Genomic DNA, 23556 nt, shown 5'->3' on the forward strand with positions numbered 1-23556 from the left:
CAAAACGTAACACAGCACAGCACAACACAACACAACACAACACAGTACAACACACCACCCACTCACTAACTCACCCAAAGACCTGCCAGCGGCCGCCTCCTCATCACATTCGCAGCCCCTGGCCTCACACACAATGCAACACTGTACAGTACAATACAACAATACAAAGTAATACGATACAATACCGCACAACACAACGCACCACCCACCAACTCACTCACCCAAAGCCCTGCCAGCGGCCGCCTCCTCATCAAAGTCATAGCCCCTGGCTTCACACACAATGTGATCCAATACAATACAAAACAATACGATACAATCCAACACAACAACATACAACACAACACAACGCAACACAACGCACCACCCACTCACTCACCAACTCACCCAAGTCATTATCAGCGGCCGCCTCCTCATCAAACTCACAGCCCCTGGCCTCACACGCCTCACGGGTCAGGGTCACGGCAGGGCTGCTCCTCTCCGGGTAGCAATCCACCCGCCCGCTCCGGTCCACCTTCTGCATTTGTGCATGGACACCTGATTAAGGGAACGAATCCCCAAGCCCCCCCCCCCCCCCTCTCTCTCCCTCTCTCTCTCTCACCGCCATGCGATTCATGTTGCCACTGTTTCATTGATTCGTTGATGGAATCGTATGTGAATCGATTGCGAAGATAGTTAAATTGACAAACATTACTCCCTCTCTCTCTCTCCGACTACGAAATCGGGTCGATGGCCTCCGGTTACTTAAATATGAACCTCATCAGTCGACCACGAAGATTGTGCGTATACATACGGTTAGATATTGTTTTGTATTCCTTATGAAGAGCAGAATAAGGTTGTGAAATGCGTGAATGTGAAGGAGGGAGGGAGGGAAGGAGGGGGTAGGGGGGAGGAAGCATATTTTCCACTTGGTGATATGTTGCTTAAGTCATTAAACCATATGAATCTTGAATCTCTGTGGATGTACACGTAATTATGGCAACAATCATCTCTCTGTGAATGTAAGTGAACAGATAATCATGGGGACAATCCTCTCTCTCTCTCTCTCTGAATGTGAATGTACACATGTGGGAAAAATCCTTCTCTTTCTTATTGTGAATGTATACATAATTATGGGAATAACCATCTGATTGTGAATGTATACATAATTATGGGAACAACCATCTCTCCGTGAATACACACTTAATCGTGGGGACATTCCTTTCTCTCTCTGAATGTGAATATGCACATGTATATATATTTATTTATTATGATTCTTCACTTCTCATCTTCTCTTAATATTCTCTTTTTTCTGTTCTCTTTGTTTTGCTTTGTTTATGTTCGGAAGCTTGATGCAAACCAAAAAAACACACAAAATAATACAAGGAAAACAAACAAACAAAAAACAAAAACACAAAACAAAGAAAAAAAAAGAACAAAAGGGGCATGTATGCTTTATCTACTAACCTCAGAATATAAAATTACTCATTCATTCATTCACTCATTCACCTCCATGGCGTCGTCGTCGTCCGATTTCTCCCGCGAGCTGAAGTAGGCGATGGGGGTGATGAAGCACGCGAGAACGACGATGCCAACGATGATGATGATGGCCATTCTCTTGCGACTGAGCGCCATGGCTGGGCTGGTCACGGCAGCTGACGACCAGAACGTATTACTGTATTTGTGTCTAAGGATTATGGACTCATAATTTATATTTTCTGGATGCAATGCACTGAGCCTGCGTGCGTGCAAGTAGGGAGAGAGAGGGGAAAGACAGAGAGAGAGGGGAGAGAAAGGGGCAGAGAGCGAGAGAGAGAGCGGGAGAGGTGACAAGAGAGAGGTGGGGAGATAGGGTTGGGGGGAGAGAAAGGGGAGGAGAGTTAAGAGAGAGAGAGAGGCGGGGCGGAAAGGGAGAGAGAGAGAGACAGAGAGGGATGGAGAGAAAGGGGAAGAGAGGAAGAGAGAGAGGGAGAGAGAGAGAGAGAGAGCGGGAGGGGGAAGAGAGATAGAGTTGTAGAGAGAGAGGGAGAGAGAGAAGGGGTGATGGGCGGACACATCGAGAGAGAGAGAGAGAGTGAGAGGGAGAGAGAGAGAGAGAGAACACTGAACTGTTTTATGTCATTAGCTGTAAAGCTCTACTGACATAGTAGGTTTGGACAGTACACAGAGAAAACAAAGCACATATAAATCATATAATAAACATGTAACATCGACACACATCATATCAATGCAAATACATACTAAAGAACATATAGATCCTGAAATAATTATCTATGCCTAAACATCAAAACCCATCATATCAATACGAACACATCATGTCATTACAATGTCGAGATTGACCATCCGAATGCAGCCCTCCCTTTTTATCTATGCTTTTTTTCTTCATAAAACCTATACTAATTTGTAATTGACTCATGAGTATTTGGACCGATGATGGACGTTTTCCGTATATGTATTGCCTCAGATACATTATTTTTGCAAGTGAAAGTATAATTATCTTCATTTTCTGTCATCAATATGCCGAAGAAATCTTTTCTCTGCGCTGGAGCTGTACAGAAAAGGGTACATTTTTTTTCGCAATTCATCGTATCTTTTGCAGTTAAATATGAAATGATTTTCATCTTCTGGGCTTTCGCCACACAATTGGCAAAGAAAAGTTGCTACGTCTGAATCGAACCATCTTCTGTTGTCATTCAGTCAAAGTGCTCTCAATCTGTGCTTCGTAAAGTTAAAGCAGATTTTATGCCATCTATTTGTTACGATCTTAATATACTTCTCTGAAAAATTGATTCGCTATTTCTGCGTGCCAGTTTTGTTTGTAACATCTATAAGTCTATCTTAAATTCCGATAAAAAGCTGCTCTCGTGCCCTGCTCCTTGGCACAACCAAACAAGACCGAATCCATGTTCCGTTAGTGTTTTCTTGATGTGGAATACCCAGTTCTGTTTGCCCTTCCCCTCTTGCAGCAGCAGCATCTCGTATGCTTGTCTACACAATCTTGATGTTGGCAGTCTTGTTAGTTTGAGCCAATATTTTATGCATTTTACAACTAATCTAATATGCAATGGGTACCTGCCGGTTTCGCCATACATTAAAGTGTTTGATGAGTGTAATGGGACACCAAGAAAGCGCTTCACTGCAAATGTCCTTTTCCATTTGATTATTTGTCATAAGTATTCATATTTCTGCTCCACAGTTGAAGGCTGGTTCAATTTGCATGTCAAAAAGTTTCCAGAAAAGCTGTGCACCAGTCGACCGCAGTCTCCTGAGTGATTTTATAATTTGGATTACACCTTGTTTTCCCCTTTTCTATTTCCTTCATCCCACGCAGAGGTCAAACTCAATTTTGTTATGAATAACATACCTATATATTTATATGTAATGGTTACATTTCCCCCTATCACCACAGCACCATTTTACATCAGTCGAAAGATGACGTCCATCGCGAAAACTATAATATTGGGCTTTGCATACAACCTTGTTTAACCCCTCGTGGACACAGAAAAAAGGCTGAATAAATACTTTTGTCACGAAAACATACAAGTACAGAATCGTAGATGTTTTTACTGCCATGTAAAACTTTCCATGTACCCCGCTTTTTCTTAGAGTACTCCACAGGATGTTTCTGTTCACAGAATCAAATGCTTTTTTGAAGTCTACGAATGCTACGTATAGCTTAGTCTTATGTAAAAGATGCTGTTGGACTAAAGCGTATAAAGTAAATATATGGTCGACAGTACTTTTACCTGTTCTAAAACCTGTTCCTCTATGTTTCTTTCTTCTGATTCTGTCCATTTTTGTTTAATCTACGATTTGAGAGAGAGAGAGAGAGAGAGCAACAACTGAACACCCTATACCAACCAATCCACACTTAGCAGAAAAGCACTCCAAATTTTTAATGATTCCACTCATCAACTTAACTCTGTCTTTCAGAAACTCCTTTCTGGTAGACGATGTAAAATCCCCCTTGCAAAGAAGGATGTGTACAAAAAAATCATTTGCCCCCTCTGCTGTTGCTGTGATAAATGATTCGCTCAAATAATGCTTTTATTCAATTGTCTGTGATTTGTTTATTGCTATGATGACAGTTGTCTTTCTTCCCTATATGTATGCATGCATGCGTGTAAAGAAAGAAGTGAGGGGAGGGGGTGAGGGGAGAAGTGTGTGGGTGCGCGCGCGCGCGCGCGCGTTTGTGTGTGTGTGTGTGTGTGTGTGTGTGTGCGCGCGCGCGTGCTCAGTGTTATTGTTTTGCCGTAGAGGGGCGTGAAAGGGGTTTTACATGCTTTTTGTCTTGGTGGCGGTGTCCTTCAACTGTTTTCATGTTCTTAAATGTTATAATTATCTTACTGAATATTTTCCTTTTATATCATTGAATGTTTCACTTTATCTTAAAATGTAATTTTTGTTTACTTACCTAAATGTATTCTTTTAACATGATAGTTCATATATACGCTGTGATCAAGGAAGAGTGTGCCAGTTGCTCATTCGTTTTTCGGTTTTATCTGATGAGCATTTGTCTTTTTAAATGTTATTTTTATCTTACTGAATATTCTCCTTTTTATAATGATTGAAACGCACACATACGCGCACGCGCGTGCGCGCGCGCACATCGCTCAACACGCAGGCGCACACACACGTGCGCGCACGCACGGGCACACACGCAACACACACACAGTTGTTACACTCTGAATCATAATGTAATAGTATCTTACCCACATGTTTTTCTTTTTACATAATAATTGATGTGTGCATGGTGATAAGTGAAGTATTTTTTTCCTTTGATTTTTGCTGAGGGGCATTTTATTTTAAGTGAGCCTAAATAAAATTGTCTGTTTTTGGTTGAAGCAGATAATAAAGTATTTTGAATTGAATTGAACTGAATTGAGAGAGAGAGAGAGGGGGGGGGAGAGAGGCTAAATTATACAGAGTACATTCCTGTCTTGAAGACATGAGTATATTGAACCAAAAATTAGACGGATCTTGAATAAGTTTTTGTCTGAGGTCACACAAAGCAGGGCAACATAATGTACAGTTTTTCAAGCTCAGATCCTTTTAACGCACATTAACTTTAAGTCCGTTTAAGGAGAGGACGACAGAAAGAAGAGAGAGACAGACAGACAGACAGACAGAATATGAACGGGATAAAGAATCTGAAACATGCAGGAAAGGAAACAGTTGTGTGTGTGTGTGTGTGTGTGTGTGTGTGTGTGTGTGTGTGTGTGTGTGTGTGTGTGTGTGTGTATGTTTGTGTGTGTACGCGCGCGCGCGTGTGTGTGTATGCGCGCGCGTGTGTATGTGTGTGCGTGTGTGTGTGTGTGCTTGTATGATATATATATATATATATATATTATAAGAGAGAGAGAGAGAGAGAGAGAGAGAGAGAGAGAGGACTGGTTTGGTTCCGTTTTTAGGCCTATTTCCTTGACAAAAGGACTTACACTTCAAAACAACGCATCAAACCAACCCCCCCCTACGGCAGTTTATGCTTTGCACTTTAGTTCCAAGCAGGCGGCATTTACTTATCCGAAGACGAAAAACTGAAATAACGGCGAAACATCTTTAAGCTCTGGTAACTCCAGACCCAAGGAACATAGCGCGCTGTAGAATGGGACCAGCTAGATAATACGCTGCCTGCCACTGACCTGGCCACAGGCCACCTGCTGAGAAGGGGCTTGAGAAGGGAAGGAGAGAGGGAATAGTCAGCTACAGTACTGTTAGTTGTGGCATCCCGGCCATGTGATAGTTCTCACACTCACGCAACGGTGCCAGTGTGGTGTGTCTGCGAATATTTGCATTCACATGAGGGAATCTCTCTCTCTCTCTCCCCCTCTCTCTTTATATATATATATTTTTTTTTTATATTTACACACACACACAAGCAAAACACAACAATACATATGTACACATGTATACATATACATAATTATATACACATACATTTATATATATATACCAGTACATTATATATCAGTATCAGAATAAGTGCATGATCCTGATAAGACAAATTAACTTTGGTGAAGTATGTGATACATCATAAAGATAAAAAGCATGACAGCAAACTAAACCCAATCATACATCCCCTTCCCACTGTTTCACACACACACACACACACACACACACGCACGCACGCACGCGGGCGCGCGCGCACGCACACACACCTTTTATATTTATATCACCCCACGCCCCTCTCGACACACATGACTATATTCATGTTCATTGTGCAAGCTGAAATTCGCCATTTTAATTTTTTTTTAGGGAGGGAGAGGTGAGTGTAATTTTTTTTAACAGGTTCCAAAAAGTGACATGCTGAAATATGGAAAACATGAGTGAAAATGAATGACAAAGCACTAATGCACACACACACACATAGAGAGAGAGAGAGAGATCGAGAGAGGGAGAGAGAGAGTGACAGATACAGAGAGCGAGACAGACAGAGAGACAGACACAGAGAGAGAGAGAGAAGAATGTAATATTCACACATTAACACCCAAAAAAATACATTTGATGTGCTTGTAGCATGCTTTGTATGTGGAATGCTTGTAACATGCATTTGGAATTATCATTATTATACCATTTACTTTATAAAGAAATAATGTTGTGCATGTTGCATGCCACAGACATGAAGTGCTTGTAACATGCACATATTTACACACACACACACACACACACACACACGAACAGGAGGCATATGCACATGAAATGACAATAGACCACACACACACACACACACACACAAAACACATGCATGCATGCATTATTGTACTCAACAAATGGAGCCATTTTATGATGTTGATTATGTAGTTACTCCACTGACATATCACAATGTTAAAAAAACTCACTGACTACTGGCTCTCTGGTAGTCTCAGCACCATACATGTTCCTAACAACTACTTCTGCACATCAAGTATAGACTCCTGAACTCACCTGCTGCTCCAAAAAAAAAAAAAAAAAAAAAAAAAAAAGTTTCATCCACCCAGCGCCTGTGTTCCTTGTGATCTATAACCTGTGTTTAAAGCTTTGTTTTAATCTGCTTTAATTCCACCTTCCTCCTGTTACAACCCAATACCCGTCTACACATTATTTCCAAATGTTATATATGAAAATGTGTTATACTGTAACTTACAATAATAAAAAGCTTAATCTTGGAATATTTTTATATCTGCAAGCATATCATACCATATACAAAACGTTCATAAGGATGTGTATCTTTAGATTAAATAAATTGTTTATTTGCACTCCACCACCACCACCACCTCCAACACGCACGCATACACACACACACACACACACACACACACACACACATGTGCGCGCTCGCACACATGATGTAAAAAAGCAAAAAACAAAAAGTTCATAAGGATGTGTATCTTCAGATTAAAAAAATTGTTTATTTGCACTCTACCACTACCACCACCTCCAACACGCGCACACACACACACACACACACACACACACACACACACACACACACACACACACACATACATACACACACTCACACAAACACAAGTTTTTTGGTGTGTAAATGAATACAATAGAATATAATACATTTTATGACATATCTATTCATTTGAAAGATGTAATGTGGGAAAGGACAAATAAAAACATGTAAACAGCATGTGTGTGTGTGTGTGTGTGCTCTGTGTGTGTGTGCGTGTGTGTGTGTGTGTGTGTGTGTGTGCACGCACGCCCGTTTGTGTGTGTTAGTGTTTCTGAAGATGTGCAAAATATACAAGTTTACATTTTTTTTTGATTTTACAATACAGTCATGTCTTATACACTTTGGGGTGTGTGAAGATAGGCCTTTTACAGTTGTTTGAAAATTCTCTGCACAACTTTGTGAGGAAAAATCAGTCCTTCTAACAGAGGTGACACTAGGGTCAGATGCTCAGTAAGGAGGAATGTGAGCTGTTGCTGTTTGTTCTTCAGTCCCCTGATCCTCTTCAACAAGAAGTTGATTGTGGCATGAGTTTCCTCTCCTCCTTGTTCTCCCAGAAGTGCCAGACCTGTCCCCCATTTTCTGATCCAGGGGACACAGTGATGTTCCAACAGGTGTTGTTTAGGAATTATCTGTATCTGAGGGAACCTCACTCTGAAAAATGACATATGCCATCTGATGGATGTTTCAATACCTTCAATGCCATCTTCAGTCACTGGTCTTTGGTGTGAGATTCGCCTATGTACATCAGAATAGTATGCATTCAACTCAGTGAACTTGGCACACACTATCCTGGCGCTGACAGCTATTTGCAGTGTTTTGTTGTCAGTGACTTCCTCTGTCTTGTCCACAACACTCTGACAGATGTTTGTGTCCACTGGTTCTTTCAGATACTTGTTGCAGTGGTTTCCATTGAAGGCCCTGGAATGGTAAGCTTGTGGGATGATCCTGTTTTCCCTCAGTACAGTGTCCAGATTTGTGGTGACTGGCCCTGAACGGAAAGCCAATGGATCCATTGAAGATTCCATTTCATCGACTTCTTCTTGTGTTTCCTGTACCTTTTTTCGAAGGCCACGGTTATTCTAAAATCTTGCTTTGGCTTTGAGAAGTCTCACATATTTCTTGCTCTTTTCAACTGATTTGATTTACTCTACATGCTGCCGAAATTTTGCAGTGAAGGTGTTACAGCTTATGTCCTCCCTACGAGCCAAAGCTCTTGCTAACTGCTGTTCAAGTGCATGGCATTCTTGCTCCAACAGGTCATGATGTTTTTTCACAATACCCAGCAAGATGTGAAGGTAAGGAGGTGTGACCTGATCCAGTTCTATGTCTAAAACTGGTTTCATGATCACATTGTTGTACAGTCTTGCTGTTGACTTCACTTTTCCTGCCTGTCTGTACTTCTGATAATTTCTCTTGATCTGAGTTACGGTCCTCTGGGTGATGTTTCCATCATTGTATTCAGGTGGTGTTTGGATCTGTGTCTTGGATGATGTACAGTACAGGCATGGGTGAATTGCCTGTGCACCCGACAATCCATACATCTTAGTTAAAAACTCATAACCCCCAAACAGAAACAAGCGAGTTTGCTTGCCTCTCCATTGCATGGTCTGGAGTTCTTCGATTTGGTCTTTGTAGGGATCCAACAGCCTCCTCACATTTTCTGGGGTGTCTTTGCATTCTGCTATGCTGAAGACACAAGTGTTGTATTTTGAGTTGGCATTGGCAAGGTTTGCAACCTGAAGCATAACTCACCACCATGATCTCCACCAATCTTAACCCAGATTTCACCCTCAGGTATGCTCCCATCATGCCATGTTAGACGGCCCTGACTGTCATAAGCATCTAGCAATTTGTTGACAAAAGCTGGTACATCCTTAATGCCTGCAGATGGAGTTGGAAGTAGTTCCATCTGCCCCTCATTATCATTCCATAGCTCTAGGGTTCTCATCTGGCCTTCTACTTCTGCACATTGTGCTTTAATTTGTTCTTTTTTCTCTTTCCTTTCACTGGCAAAATTAATCTCAAGTCTTCTGGGTAAACATTTACCTTGTCTGTATTTTGTCAAACTGATGCCAAGCCCTGCACGGATAGCATCACCTTCCTTTGCTGATATGGTTACTGGAGCACAGTTGGCTTCTTTGAGAACCAGTTTCTTGCGGGCTTTGTTTGCTGTCTTCATTTCTGTGCTCTGCTGCTTGGCCGCATCTTCTTCAGTATTTCCAGACACATTCATCCGGATTGCATTCATGAATTTTGCACGTTTCTTTCTGAGTGGAGTCCGGGCTTGCGCTGATGCTTTCCGCGGTTTGATAATTTTTTTCAAAACAATAGGTTGCCCACCACTTTTGCATGTGACAGTCATTTTGTCACTGGATTGTGACATCTCAATGCAAACAAGTTTAGTCAATTTTTTTTTTTCTTGCTGGGTCAAAGGTGCCGTCAACTGACTCAGGGGCCGTAGAATTTGCTGTTTGAAAGAAGATATTGCTTTATCGATGCCTGTTGAAACTGTCTGCACTGATGCTGTCCTTGGATCTTTTTCTGGGGTTGACGTGGACGCAGCAGAGACACAGAAGGAAATATCATTATCCAGTTGAGTGACTGACTGGCACTGTTGTTGTTTGGGAACACCAGATTTCTTTTCCTTTTTTTCTGGTCTTCCACCCCTACTCTGTTGTCGAACGTGATCACATATTGGACACTGGCTTTCTGTTAGATTTGGGTCAAACTGACACCATAAACGAGAAGCTTCATCAATTTGTGCCTGTGCAGTGGCTATTGATGCTGAAGTATTTGTGCGTTTGTGCAGTGTGTTCAACCGCACGGTACAACACACACACACTGTTTTTGAGTGCACCCCCTTCCTGTCCTCCAAAATATTCAGTCTGTAGAATCTGTTGATTTCAGAAGCAATACTTAGACATGTTGTTGATGACCTCTTTTTATCTTTCTGAAGCCTCTTGGACCTTTTCCCACAAAGTCTACACAAAGAACTTAAATGTTGTAAATGCTTTGGGAGAGAGTGATCACTTTGCTCCATATTTGATTTCAATGTCTAGATACAACAACACTCACAAAGAGTAAGAAAGGAGATGCAGAAAAGAGCGGAAAGAAAAGACAAATAAAAGACTGACTACTACTAATACTTCACTCTTGTTGACTGGCGATCTTGCTGCTACTGTTACTGTCACTGTTGCTTCTGTTTTGTTAGTGTTTTGAGTTGTACTGAGCAGTAGTTGTATCAGTTTTGTTTATGATCTTTGTAACTTGAACGCAAAACCAGCACAACCAAACACAACCAGCATAATACAAACTTCACTTTTCTTGACTTTCACTCGTAATATACACATATCTATATATGAAATTCTACACTGAATGTGTTACTGAGAGGTACATATATGTGTGCAGTGTAGACACTCAATGGCCCATCAATCAAACACACACACACACACACACACACACACACACACACACACACACTTGAGCTAATCAACACTGCTATGAAAAGTACAACGAATTTGACTACCGCTTCCACTACCACCACAATTGCAACTACACCTAATGCTGCTGCTATTACTGTTGCTATGTTTCTTAACTCTTTTTATTTTTTTCTAAATATCAAATGTGACTTTCTTCTGCGACGCCGCTAACTTGAACGATTTTTCACATAAGTCACCACCAGTTCACTGCTATGACTCAGCTTCCTGGCACAGTGCCAGTGTGTAGCATCCGTCTGACCTGCCTCACAAAGACCTTAAATCGTCAGTTACTGAGTTAATTATAATTAAGTCACTCACATACGCGCTGCAGACACCAGCTTTTGTCAGGCGAAAGACAACACCTGGAGCTAGAATACTCCCTATTTTTTTTCCACAAAAAGACTGATGCACATTTTTTATAGATCCACAAACACAGGCAATCCAACGCATGACCGCACAGCCAAAAGACTGCAATAGTCAGGGAAAGTTGTGACCTAGATACAGCGCGCCGCGTGAAATGCGCTCTGTGGCTGAACGGGTTAGGCAGGAGGCCATGTGCATGACATAAAGAAGCCAGGACTAAACGTACGATTTCGGAAGAGGGTGAACGGCCGGGCCCCCATCCCCTTACCCCCACCACCCCACCCCACCCACACATCCCCAACCCCCCATATAAAACTGTAAATGTCCGAAGTCTTGACTTTTAGTACCTACAAGACACAGAAAATGTCGACAGTGTAGTTGTTTCTTCGCACCTTGTTTGCATTGTGTCCAGTGGTTTTTGATACAGGCACACAGAGTGCAGGCCATGTTTTGAGGAAACATCAAAGAAACAAAATGACCGTGTGTTGTTGTAAAGGTCTTCATGTTTTGTTTTGTTTTGTGGGCGCACGTGTGTGTGTGCATGTATGGTTTTGTTTTTTTTTCCTTTTTGTTTCTTCGTGTTTTGTTTTTTGTTGTTGTTTTTTTTTATTAGGTTGTGTGAGTTGTATCTGACGGATCCTGTTTAATACTATATTTTTCCGAGGAAAACAGGATACAAACTGCATCACAATTGTACTATTGAAAAGTGTCCGGGGGGAGTAGTGGTGTGGGACCCCGAACGCGAGAAGGGTTCAGTCAGGTGTGTTGGGGGTAGGAGGGGTAGGGGGTAGGGGGTGGGGTGTGAAAGTCACGCACTTAGAGTCGTGAGCGTGCGGGGATTTTTGTTCGTGTGTGTATGTGCCGGTGTCATGCGGTATCTATATATATATGTGTGTGTGTGTGTGTGTGTGTGTGTGTGTGTGTGTGTGTGTGTGTGTGTGTGCGTGCGTGCGCCCTAGCGTGTGCGCGTGTATGTATGTTCTGAATTCATTTAGAAGGCCACATTGAAATCAAATATCACGCGATAAGAGCCGTCGGGAAAAACAACAACAAACAACAACAACCGCCATTGAAACGCCCATTCAACATTGTAATACTAAACAACCAATTCTTGTAGGCTTCGACAAACAGTACTCAGCCTCTCCAACTCTTCCATTACAAATATAAAGAGATACGTACGCACGCCCTTCCTCCATTACATCCGCGTTTATGTATATTACCTGTCAAGGTGCTCGGCTGATCAATGTAGGTCAATGGGGGGTATACCATATACATATCAGTGGACTGTACACAAAACTCCGTTGCTGATTTCTTTGTATTGTTTGTTTGTTTTTCTTTTTGTGTGTGGATTAGCTTGAGTTTGGGCGATCACCCAAAGTTGACGACCTGGTGGAAGAAACTAAAAAGTGTTGTCCACTGATGGGTGTGCCCGGCGTTTGTCATTATCTTTGTGGTTCAAATAGCCTCTGAGGTCAGGCTGTCCATCCAGGGCTTATGTGGTCTTGGTTCTGTGATGGCAGCGTTGTACGGGTGCTGAATTCACCCTGGATGTCTCCGTTTTCTCTTCCAATGTATTCCGCACAGAGATAAGACCTGGACATTCTACGACCTGTGTGTTTGAAAAAAAAAGAAAAGAAAAAAGCACCCTTGCAGTCAAGTGGTCCAGTCCTTGGGTCTTCTTGGTTCGGTGATGGTTGCATTTGACCGAAAAGGTGAGTCCCGGATGAGAGTTCCTTCTGGTGTTTACGTTTCCAAGCTGTCAAAAAGAGGAGTGAAGTCCTGGCTGGCCTTCAGGGAAGGGTGTTGTAAGTGCGGGGGTGGGCGGGGGATGGGGAGGGGAGGGTGAGTGGAGTTCTAGATCCAAACGCCTTTTTATACCTACAACTAACCACACCACTTCTCTCCGCTTTCTCGTCAAAATGTATTCTGCACAGAGACAAGATGAGGTAAGGGGTCCGTGTGGCGTTCCAATGGGGAGATCTTGCTGTCAAAAGGGGAATGAAGTTCCAAGAGGTGGGATGGCATGGGAGGTAAGGGGAGGGGTGGTGGTGGTGAAAACCTGGCTGCCTTTCCGCGAAGGAAGAAGCCGTACGTCTTTTGTAGGTACAACTGACAACAACTCTTCTCTCCGCTTTCACCCCAAAAAATGTGTTCCGCACACAGACAACAAGACGGATAGAGCCGAGTTTAGCGACCTATAGGCAAAATGCCCTTAATAAAAGTCAAGTTGTCCATGGCTTGGGTCTTGGTTGGCTGATGACTGCAATGTTCGAAGACATGGAGTCCTGAGAGACAAGACTTTTGGTGCTGGTTTATATATGACAAACGTACCTGCCGGGGGCGGGGAACGGGAAAGGTGAGCGGACTGGGACGCAGTGGGAGAGGGCAGCCCAAATTACATTTCATGCTCGGAAAACTGGTTGAGACGGGAAAGGAAAACTGCACGGACTATGTTGCAGGTAACGTAATGAAACTAGATTGATTCTTGACACACGGCGACCGCCACATAATTATGTCAATGTTAGAACAAAAGCCCCTTCTTGGTCACTCCCGTGATAGCTTTGGCTTCCGTCCAAGCTATATAGACCTGGGGCCGGGTTGGTTGCACGAGGTGATCTGTGCAGCGCTGAGTATGCTTTGAATCAAGAATGTTCCTCAAGTACATGGAATTTACCGTGGAGTTAGGAACTTCTTCTTGTTCTTCTTCTTCTTCTTTTCTTCTTCTTCTTCTTCGTTCGCGGGCTGCAACTCTCGCGTTCACTCGCATGTCATCCCACAAGGCAGCGTCATCGGTCCAGTTCTGTTCTTGCTGTACATAAATGATCTGCCCCGACATGTCCAGAGCCATATCAAGTTATTCGCCGATGACACGAAGGTTTTTGCAAGAAACGACGATGATACCGCCACGGCAACACTGCAAGACGATCTGGATCGACTTCACGATTGGTCAACAAAATGGCAAATGCGGTTTCATCCTGAGAAATGCTCAGTCATGAAAATAGGGAACCCAAAGACAGACAGGAAATACCACATGAAAGGTCATAATGGACAAGGGGAACTGATAGTTGTGGAACTAGCAGAAAGTGAGGTAGAGAAAGACCTTGGCGTCCTGACTGACAAAGGGCTGACCTTCAAGAACCACATCAACCAAACGACTGCAAAAGCAAACAGATTTCTTGGAGTCATCCGAAGATCTTTCGACTTTCTCACCCCCGCAGTCTTCATCCAGCTATACAAGTCTCTAGTTCTCGAGTATGGACACACAGCATGGCAACCTCGACACAAGACACTGTGCTGCGAACTAGAGGACGTACAGAGGCGTGCCACCAAGCTTATTGCATCACTGAAGGACAAACCGTATCCAGAGCGCCTTGCTGCACTGAACCAGCCCAGTCTTGAGCACCGCCGCCTCAGGGGGGATATGATCGACATGTATGAATACACGCATGGCCTGTACTTGACCAGCCGCCCCCACATCAGTTACTATCAAGGCAGAGACACAAGAGGGCACAGCCTGAAGTTGGATAAATCACACTGCAGACTCAACATCAGAAGCAGTTTCTTTGTTCAGCGCGTAACCGCCACCTGGAACAGCCTGCCAGACAGTGTGGTCACAGCCCCATCAGTCAGTGCTTTCAAGAACAGGCTCGACGCACACTGGAAGGAGCTACCTGCAAAATTTGACCCAGATTGCTATTATTAGTCGCTGTCGATATCTTGCACCACGTATGCATTTTCAGTTGTATTAGTGAGACCTGTGAACAAGCTCCAAAGAGCTTCAACACGGACACAAACCAGTAACCAGTATGTTACACGAGTGGGCTTTTACGTGCAGGACCGTTTTTTACCCCGCCATGTAGGCAGCCATACTTCCGTTTTCGGGTTGAGTTTGGAACATTCCTAACGATAAGCAAACTTAGCTTAGTTCGCTCATGCAACCCACCCCTGATGACCTAAAAAAAATAAATAAATAAAAATTACCCCCACACCCCGCCTCATCCCCCACCCCTTCTCTTCCCCACCTGCTGACACAGCCGTTTCCTGTTGATATCAAAGCAGGGCGGAACGACCTTTCTTTCAGCCCCGCAAGGCCCTGCGTCTATCAGCACCGATTCAGCGACTGCTGGGTCACGGAGGGCGGATACACTAAATTAATTACAGGATATCACGGGCGTCTCCAGTTTCGGATTCTTCAGCTTCAGTCGCTTTCTTTACTGCGGTCTTAGTTTGAGAGAACTAACAGCGGCTGTTGACTTCAATGAGGACTGACCGCTTACAGCAGTCATCCGGACAATGTGGTAAAAAAAGGGGGGGAACAATGGGAAATGAAAGGAGATAGGTACTCTCTTTTCTGTTATGATTACACACACACACACACACACACACACACAGGCACACACACACACACACATATATATATATATATATATATATATATATATATATACATATATCTCTCTCTATATATAATTATATATATATGTATAATACTAATGTGCATTGATATACAGCTCTAGGCACATAAAAATATATGTTAAATGAGAGAGAGAGAGAGAGAGAGAGAGAGAGAGAGAGAGAAAATGCGAATGCGAAAATTTTATTCAGATTAGGCCAGTGCTCCTAACTGAAGGGGGCAATCATAAGCAACATCAATCACACAAGTAAATACTGAGATAAAACATCAAGTTATAGATAATAATAATTGTTTTTAGGAAACTTTCACATTTCGTTTGTAGTCTATCGTAGTCTAATGTTGCAACCAAACGTAATCGTTGAAGAGCTTTGTAAATGTAGAACGCCAGATTATTTAGTACAATTTCGTTTCTAGAGGACATAAGCATATTAAATCTGAAGCGACATGGACTACGAAAATATTTAGGCTGAATATAATTATTTCATCCTCAAGTCATGAAGAACAGGGCAGCCAAGTATAAAATGAATTTCATCTTCCTCATTGTCATGGCATAACCGACATAACATTTTATCGACTCTTCTATCATTAAATCTAGAGCGGGGATTTGCAATGTCTGAGACACCAAATCTTAGTTTTGTCAACGCACATTTAACATATCTGTTCATTACAATTTCAATGTAAGGTTCAACATGATGAGTTAACTTAAACATCCTGTATTCAGCAAATCTGCTACTGTTCTGAATATGATAATACCAGTCCAGCCATCTACAGTCAATAATTCTTTGTTTAAAGCTGTTTATAAATCCTGTTATATTTTCAACATCCTGGTTATCCCAGACATATGAAAATCCATAAGAACACAGACATGTTCGTATGCTTGAAATCCAAGTTCTCTTTCCACTACAGTATAAATTATATAGTGTTTTATATGCCTTATATGGTAGTCTATGATTTCCCATTCTTGTTAATTTCAGTCAATAACTAATACATTTCACATAGGAATTCAAGTATATAGGGTATCTGCCGAGTTTCCATAAATTAAATCATTCGGTGTCCGACTGTCAACATTCAAAAAACGTTTCATAGTAAACAAATGTAATCTTTCAATGTCCCTACCGTTTTCTAACGCCCAGATTTCAGCACCGTACTGTAAAATAGATTGTACCTGTGAATCAAACAGTTTCACAAATATAGAGAATGAGTTACAGTCTAGTCTATACATGGCACGTAGTATATTCAAAACAGCTCTTTTAGCTCTGTTTACTAAATCTCTACAGGCAAAGGTGAAGCTAAGTCTAGTTGAAAAGAAAATTCCGAGATATTTATACACGTTTACAACTTTTACTGTCTCATTTCCATACGTCCATTGTTCATGTCTCGACAGATACCCACCTTTCCGAAAAACATTTTTTTTTCCACATTTACTTTTAACTCTAATCTCATAGCGGCTTCATACAGACTATTCAGATGTCTTTGCAGATCTATTACTGATATTGATAGTACAATGATATCAGCAAATAATAACATAAACAATTCAACAAAATCAAAAGACAATCCATGGCGGCCATTTTCAATAATTTCTAATGCAAGTTCATTGACAAAGAGCGAGAATAATACTGGACTACACACATCCCCAATTTTTACCCCTCTTGTACAATTTATAAATGCAGATAGTTTTGCTCCACTTCTTATCCTCGCTTTTACTTCACTATACATAGTTTTAATACATTTATATAACTTAACCCTTTATTCCATTTTTTAACAACACAGGCCATAACAGCTTCCTTGAAATTGAGTCAAATGCCTTTTCAAAATCCACAAACGCTACGTATAACTTTTGATTATGAGCAAATTGTTTCTGAACAGCAGCTAATAAAGTAAATATATGGTCTATTGTACAGTAATCTTTCTTAAAACCAGCCTGATGTTCGCCTGTTATGTTACTTAAGCTCACCCATTCCTGCAACCTATTATTAATGACAGAACTGTATAATTTACTACTTATGTTACACAGGGATATACCTCTATAATTGTTCGTGTCATTCACATCGCCTTTCTTAAACAAAGGTAAGATAATCGATTCTGTCCAATGTTCTGGATAAACAGCATTGACAAACAAATGGTTAAACAATTTCACTAAAAATGTTATTGTTAACTCACCTGAATTTTTGAAAAATTCACCAATTAATCCATCAGGCCCAGTTGATTTACCATTTTTCAACTTTCTAATTGCTAGTACCACTTCTTCTCTAGATACTGGTCTGCCTAAAACTTCAATTTCCTCCTCTGTGTCACACTCAACAGAATCATCAGCTTCTCTTCTAAAACATTGTTAAAATGATCAAACCACTGATCAATAGAAATACTGTTTTGTGGCTGAGGTCTTTTACGTGACATTTGATGGAATTCAATAACTCTCTCAAAAGTGATTGATTGTATTCTTTCTTTTTCCTTTCGATCATATTCTTGTAATCTCTTCTTGCAATGCAGAACAGTACCCTCACATCTTTGTCCAAAGTCCGATTAGATTTTCTAAAAAGTCTCCGCATCTTTCGTCTTGTTAATCTACACTCATTGTCAAACCATTCTTTACGTGATTCTTTTGTTATGGGAACCCTCTTCTTCATATATTCTGCCCGGTCTTTAACTATTTGATTAAACTTATTCAGTGCTAAATCAACATCTACATCAATCAAATCTGTTGCAATGTCAATATCATCCTTAACTGTTCTGGAATTCATAGAATCAAAAAATGTTTGCGCATGTGACGAAATCCATGTGTATTTAACCACAAACTGTTTCTCATTCAAATTAACAGGGTATCAGGTTATCTTACAATTGACTTGAACATCAAAACATAACAAAAGAGGAAGATGATCTGATTCAAATCTGTCTAATACACCAAGAGTCAAAATATCAGAGACCAATTCAAAAAAAGTTACAGAGGCTAGATAGTAGTCATTCCTTGGTCAGATATATATGTGAAACGACCATTCTGGTCGCCATTACATAAACCATTTAAAATGCACAATCCCACTGCAGTGCTCATGTCCAGTAACTTTTTACCAAAAGAATTCAATACTGTATCTTGTGAATGTCTCTTCAAATAGTCATTATCATCTTTTCTAAGGTTTTCAGGCAAATTATTTTCATCCTAAAAAGAGGTGAACAATTAGAGGTTCTTGCATTAAAATCACCGCAAAACATAATGTCAATGTCATCAAACAAAAACAATTTCTCAAGAACACTGTCTTCAAGCATGTTTATACCATTATCAATATCATACACCGAATAGTATGGTGAATGTTCGGGTGGCACATATGTACATACTAATAAAACATTTTTGGGGAATGCAAAAAAATCTTTATCAAGTACAAAATGCATACAAAAGTCACTGTCGTCTTCCACATGACGGACGTACGGAACGAACAGTTTATGCACAAGACAAATTATCCCCCCTGAACGCCTGCCACGTTGTGTCAGCTTTACTGCTGGCTTCACAAACAACTTGTGTTCTTGAAATAAATTGGATTCAAATTTATCAACAAAAGTCTCAACGAGACAAACAAAATCAAATGAAGAAATTAACTGAACAGAACCTGTATCGCCAAGTTCTGACAGTATGCCACACACATTCCAATGTAGAAAATACATTTTATTCACAGATATATCCAAATTTCCTGACATTGTGGAACAAAAACTGTCATTATCCCGGAACCCACTCCTGTTCAGATAACTGTCATCACCGTCATCATTGTTTTCATTATGTTCTCATGACTGTCTCTTTTTCCACCCTCTTTCCCCTCCCCTGCCCCAACCCCTGTCGTACTAAAAGCAGTACTGGCACACTTATCTCCCATCTCATCTGCAATTACACACTCATCCTCTTTGTCGATACAGCACCTCATACAGTCATCACTCATCACGTCATGTCTATAGCAGTTGAAATCTGCTGCAGTAAATGACACTTCATTTTCATGATGGTTGAGTTTCAGTTTTCAGTTTTAGTAGCTCAAGGAGGCGTCACTGCGTTCGGACAAAACCATATACGCTACACCAAATCTGCCAAGCAGATGCCTGACCAGCAGCGTAACCCAACGCGCTTAGTCAGGCCTTGAAAAAAAAGGGGGGGGGGGAATAAATAATAGATAAGCTTACATAAATAAATAAATAAATAAATGAATAAATAAATAATAATTATAGAAAAAGGTAGTAGTAATAATAAAAAAAATTTAAAAATAAATAAATAATAAAAAAAAGAAAAGAAAAAAAGACAACAATGATGATAAATAAGCAAATAAATGTAAAACATGAAGACACACATTCACACACACACCCACACAAGCATAACAGATATGCACCAAACATGCAGTTTCACAGATATGAAAGCACAGTCAAATACATATAAACGTACATGAGCTCCAACACACACACACACACACACCACACACATTACCCTGCACCTCCTCTACCCCCCTCCTCCACACACTCATTTCTAGTCTACGTATCGCAGCTTCCACGGCACACACACACACACACACACACACTCACAGAGATGAACACTTACTTGTACAAGCACACACACATACGCCCATATCTCCCACCCCCAACCCCCCACACATATATACAAAGATATATATATACACGTTCCAATATCCTGTTGCTCCCACAGTGTAGGCACGCATACACTCACATGATGGTTGAGAGAGTGAGAGAGAGACAGAGACAGAGAGACAGAGACAGAGAGTGTGTGTGTGGTTGTGTATGTCAGGGGGTAGGTCTATATTTTGAAACACTGTTCGAACAAATCTGTTTCAAGGCTGGATTTGAAAGAGTTGGCACATTTTTATTTAATCTAATGTACGTATTTTTATTTAATCTAATGCAGTTGTGTAAAACTCACTTTCACTCTTACGTGGCGGTTGACAGGTGTTTCGTTTTGACAAAAAACTTGGCAGTTCTGCAGCGCATGCCGGATCTTAGATTTTTTTAAAGTTTATTTATCGGAATGCTGTGACCCACCATGTTAAAATAAAATAAAATAACCCATATCGTTTATTGAGAACTTGCCCACTTTTATCGCTTGCTATTTCTTAGCAAACACTAAGGTGTTGTGGTGTGCGTGCGTCGTTTATTCAGAAGCACGGCACTGTATATTTGCGTCGAGACATAATTCATGATCACATCCCCCCCACCCCCAGCACCCCCCGCTTCAACCCCACTCCCCCCTCCGCCCCCCCCCTCCCCCTCTCCCCCCGACTACACACATTGAAAAGAGGTAGTTGGGAGAGAGATATAGAAAAGAAGGAGAGAGAGAGAGAGAGAGAGAGAGAGAGAGTACCCCATCATGACCCTCATCAATAACGTTATCAAATATCATCATCATCTGTTACTGATTTTATCATTAGTAGCAGTATCATTATAATCATTATCATGACTGTCATTATCATCATCATCATCATACTGTAGAGAGTGTCAGACAAACAAACAAAAAACAAACACACATACGTAGAGAAGAAGCGATGCGGATAAAGAGAGATGAGCCAAGAACGCAGGCAGTCCCAAGAAAATGAACTGCAGAGACTGGTTGCTGCAGCAACGGCGCTACACTTTAACGCAAGTAGACAGTGGGGGAAGGGATGCGAGGGAGGGGGGGGGGTATATTGAGTGCCAGCCAGCACAGGCTGTTGTCAACATCAACGCAAAATGCATATAACTTAATAATGACGTCTGTACTTTTTTTTTTCGTCTTAATATCCATTGCAAGCATTATTTCAATATTTTGAAAATCAGAAACATACAAGCATAGAAAGACGAACAGTCAGACAGAGAAATAGGCAAACACATAATACACATACACACGCATGCATACATAATTACATTCTTGTGTTACAACTTGTCACATCACACCTATGACCTTACTTTCGTTACATAACATTATATTATACAGCAATGGACAAACACATATAACCTACATAGGCTGTACGTGTAGGCTATGCGTAGTTGTATGCATACACAATGACAAATATAAACGAAGACAAATGCATACTTGTTATGCGTCATACACTGCGTTATCATGATTATTTCCATCAGCACGTTTTCTTCACTGTATTCCATTTAACATGTTTGCATATATGAGTGTCCGCATAGCCATATTTGTGTGTGTGTGTGTGTGTGTGTGCGCGCACGCGCGCGCGCGTGTGTGTGTGTGTGTCAGTACATGGGCGCGAGCGTGTGTGAATGTGTGTGTGTGTGTGTGCGTGCGTGCGTGTGTGTGTGTGTGTGTGTGTGTGTGTGTGCACGCGCGCGTGCGTGCGTGCGTACGCATATGCCGTACTAATGAAATGAAAGATGCATGAACACTGTCCCCATCACTAAGAACACGGCACACTTCTTTATTCGAGGCCTGCAGCTCTCATGTTCACTCGTATGATCTTAGAGCCCTTTTATTACGTGTGTGACCGGTTGTTGTTTTACCCCGCCATGTAGGCAGCCAAACTTTGTATTCGGGGGTGTACATGCTGGGTATGTTCTTGCTTCCATAACCCACCGACTGCTGACATGGATTTACATGATGATCCTGAAATGCGTATACGTGCACAGACAGAATACGGCAGACTGATGGAAAGCACAACCTACCTGGCTCGTATTGTGAAACTGAATCAGCAGACACTGCAGTGTGTGCAGTTCCAGCACTGACACTCCGAATTTCCCCAGAAACAACACTGGCACTGTTTAAGCAGATACTAGTTGTACTTCAGATCGGCAAATTAATCTCTCATCTCATCTCATCTATCCCATGACCCGTGGGTGGGTCGTTGGGGCACCATGGATGACTGCCTGGTCAGCTCGCGCCACCTGCCTCGGAAATTAATCAACCCCTACCAAATAAACGACTGACCAAAAATCAGCACTGACTGAAACAATGATCATAAGAAACAAAAAACAACAACAAAAGAATTTGCACCGATCATAAAATCAGCACACAACACGTATCATCGATATTTTAGTAAAAAGAAAAACACACCACAAGTCACTTCTTTTAAGTTACCAAGACAATCCTGACATTATAATTATATGGCACCATACAGTCGGCTGAAGTAGGAACATCAATTTTAAGTTGCCAAGTGTCTTCCCATTCTTTTGAAAAAAAAAAAAAAAAAGTTTGAACAGTTTTCTCTCCTTCACACTCTGTATGCTTCTCTTCACGACATAGGATCGTAGCAAGTTTTTTTTTTTTTTTTTAGTTTTTTTTTAAAGAAACAACACTGTTTTGTATTGTTCCGCACACACGCACACACTTAAACACAACAACAGGCCCAGCCAGGCAACAACTTACTTCGTGCTGACACCGTTTCAAGCCGTGTTTGCCGAGTAGACGCGACACGGATATGCACACACACACTGTAAACTTCACTGTGTTGAAGCCAAACGCTGCGCCTGCATTTCTATCTGTCGACAAAACAAGCCGGGAACACCGACGTTCGCAGACGACAGTGTATCACGTGACTGGCGACGTTCCTGAACGAGAACCAATCACTGAAGGCGAGGAGAAAGAAAAGAGAAAAAAAAAAAAAAAAAGCGGATTAAGCACGGATGTGTTTGCGCGAAGACAAGCCGGGATAATGCAGTGGGTTTTAATGTTAACCCAACTAACTCGCTTTTAGCAGTCTGTGGCTACATCAGCACAGCGAATTTTCTTTGGGGCTTTAACCCCAATCTGTCGTGGCGGGATATTTTCCAGGTTATTCACGCGAGCTTAGCGTTGGTCGTCGTTTATCTTCGTGACATTTCTCAGCTGTCTCAGTGTCAGGGCTGGCTAGAGGAGGGATGGGGTCAAGAACAGGAGGGGGCAAGTGTGTGTGTGTGTGTGTGTGTGTGTG

The 23556-nt window shown here is 41.6% G+C and overlaps 1 protein-coding gene across 3 annotated transcripts in view; it reads right to left on the reverse strand.

Annotated features, from left to right (window-relative positions):
- The window catches only part of LOC143295297 (putative maltase-glucoamylase 2), a 59508-nt gene extending 36347 nt beyond the window's left edge, over positions 1–23161 (reverse strand). Inside the window, exons 1-4 of one of the 3 annotated variants that reach the window (XM_076606920.1) lie at positions 23013–23151; positions 22313–22404; positions 1486–1631; positions 385–514 (exon numbers count right to left, since the gene is read on the reverse strand). In XM_076606920.1, the coding sequence (XP_076463035.1) occupies positions 385–514; positions 1486–1611 (256 nt within the window). In that variant the 5' untranslated portion in view covers positions 1612–1631; positions 22313–22404; positions 23013–23151. Of the gene's footprint in view, positions 1–384; positions 515–1485; positions 1632–22312; positions 22517–23012 lie in introns of those variants that run through there. The other 2 variants (XM_076606919.1, XM_076606918.1) reach the window with 2 other exon arrangements.
- Between the last annotated feature and the right edge of the window lie 395 nt (positions 23162–23556).

This window comes from Babylonia areolata, chromosome 20 (assembly GCF_041734735.1).
Source record: "Babylonia areolata isolate BAREFJ2019XMU chromosome 20, ASM4173473v1, whole genome shotgun sequence".
Taxonomy (NCBI): Eukaryota; Metazoa; Mollusca; class Gastropoda; order Neogastropoda; family Buccinidae; genus Babylonia; species Babylonia areolata.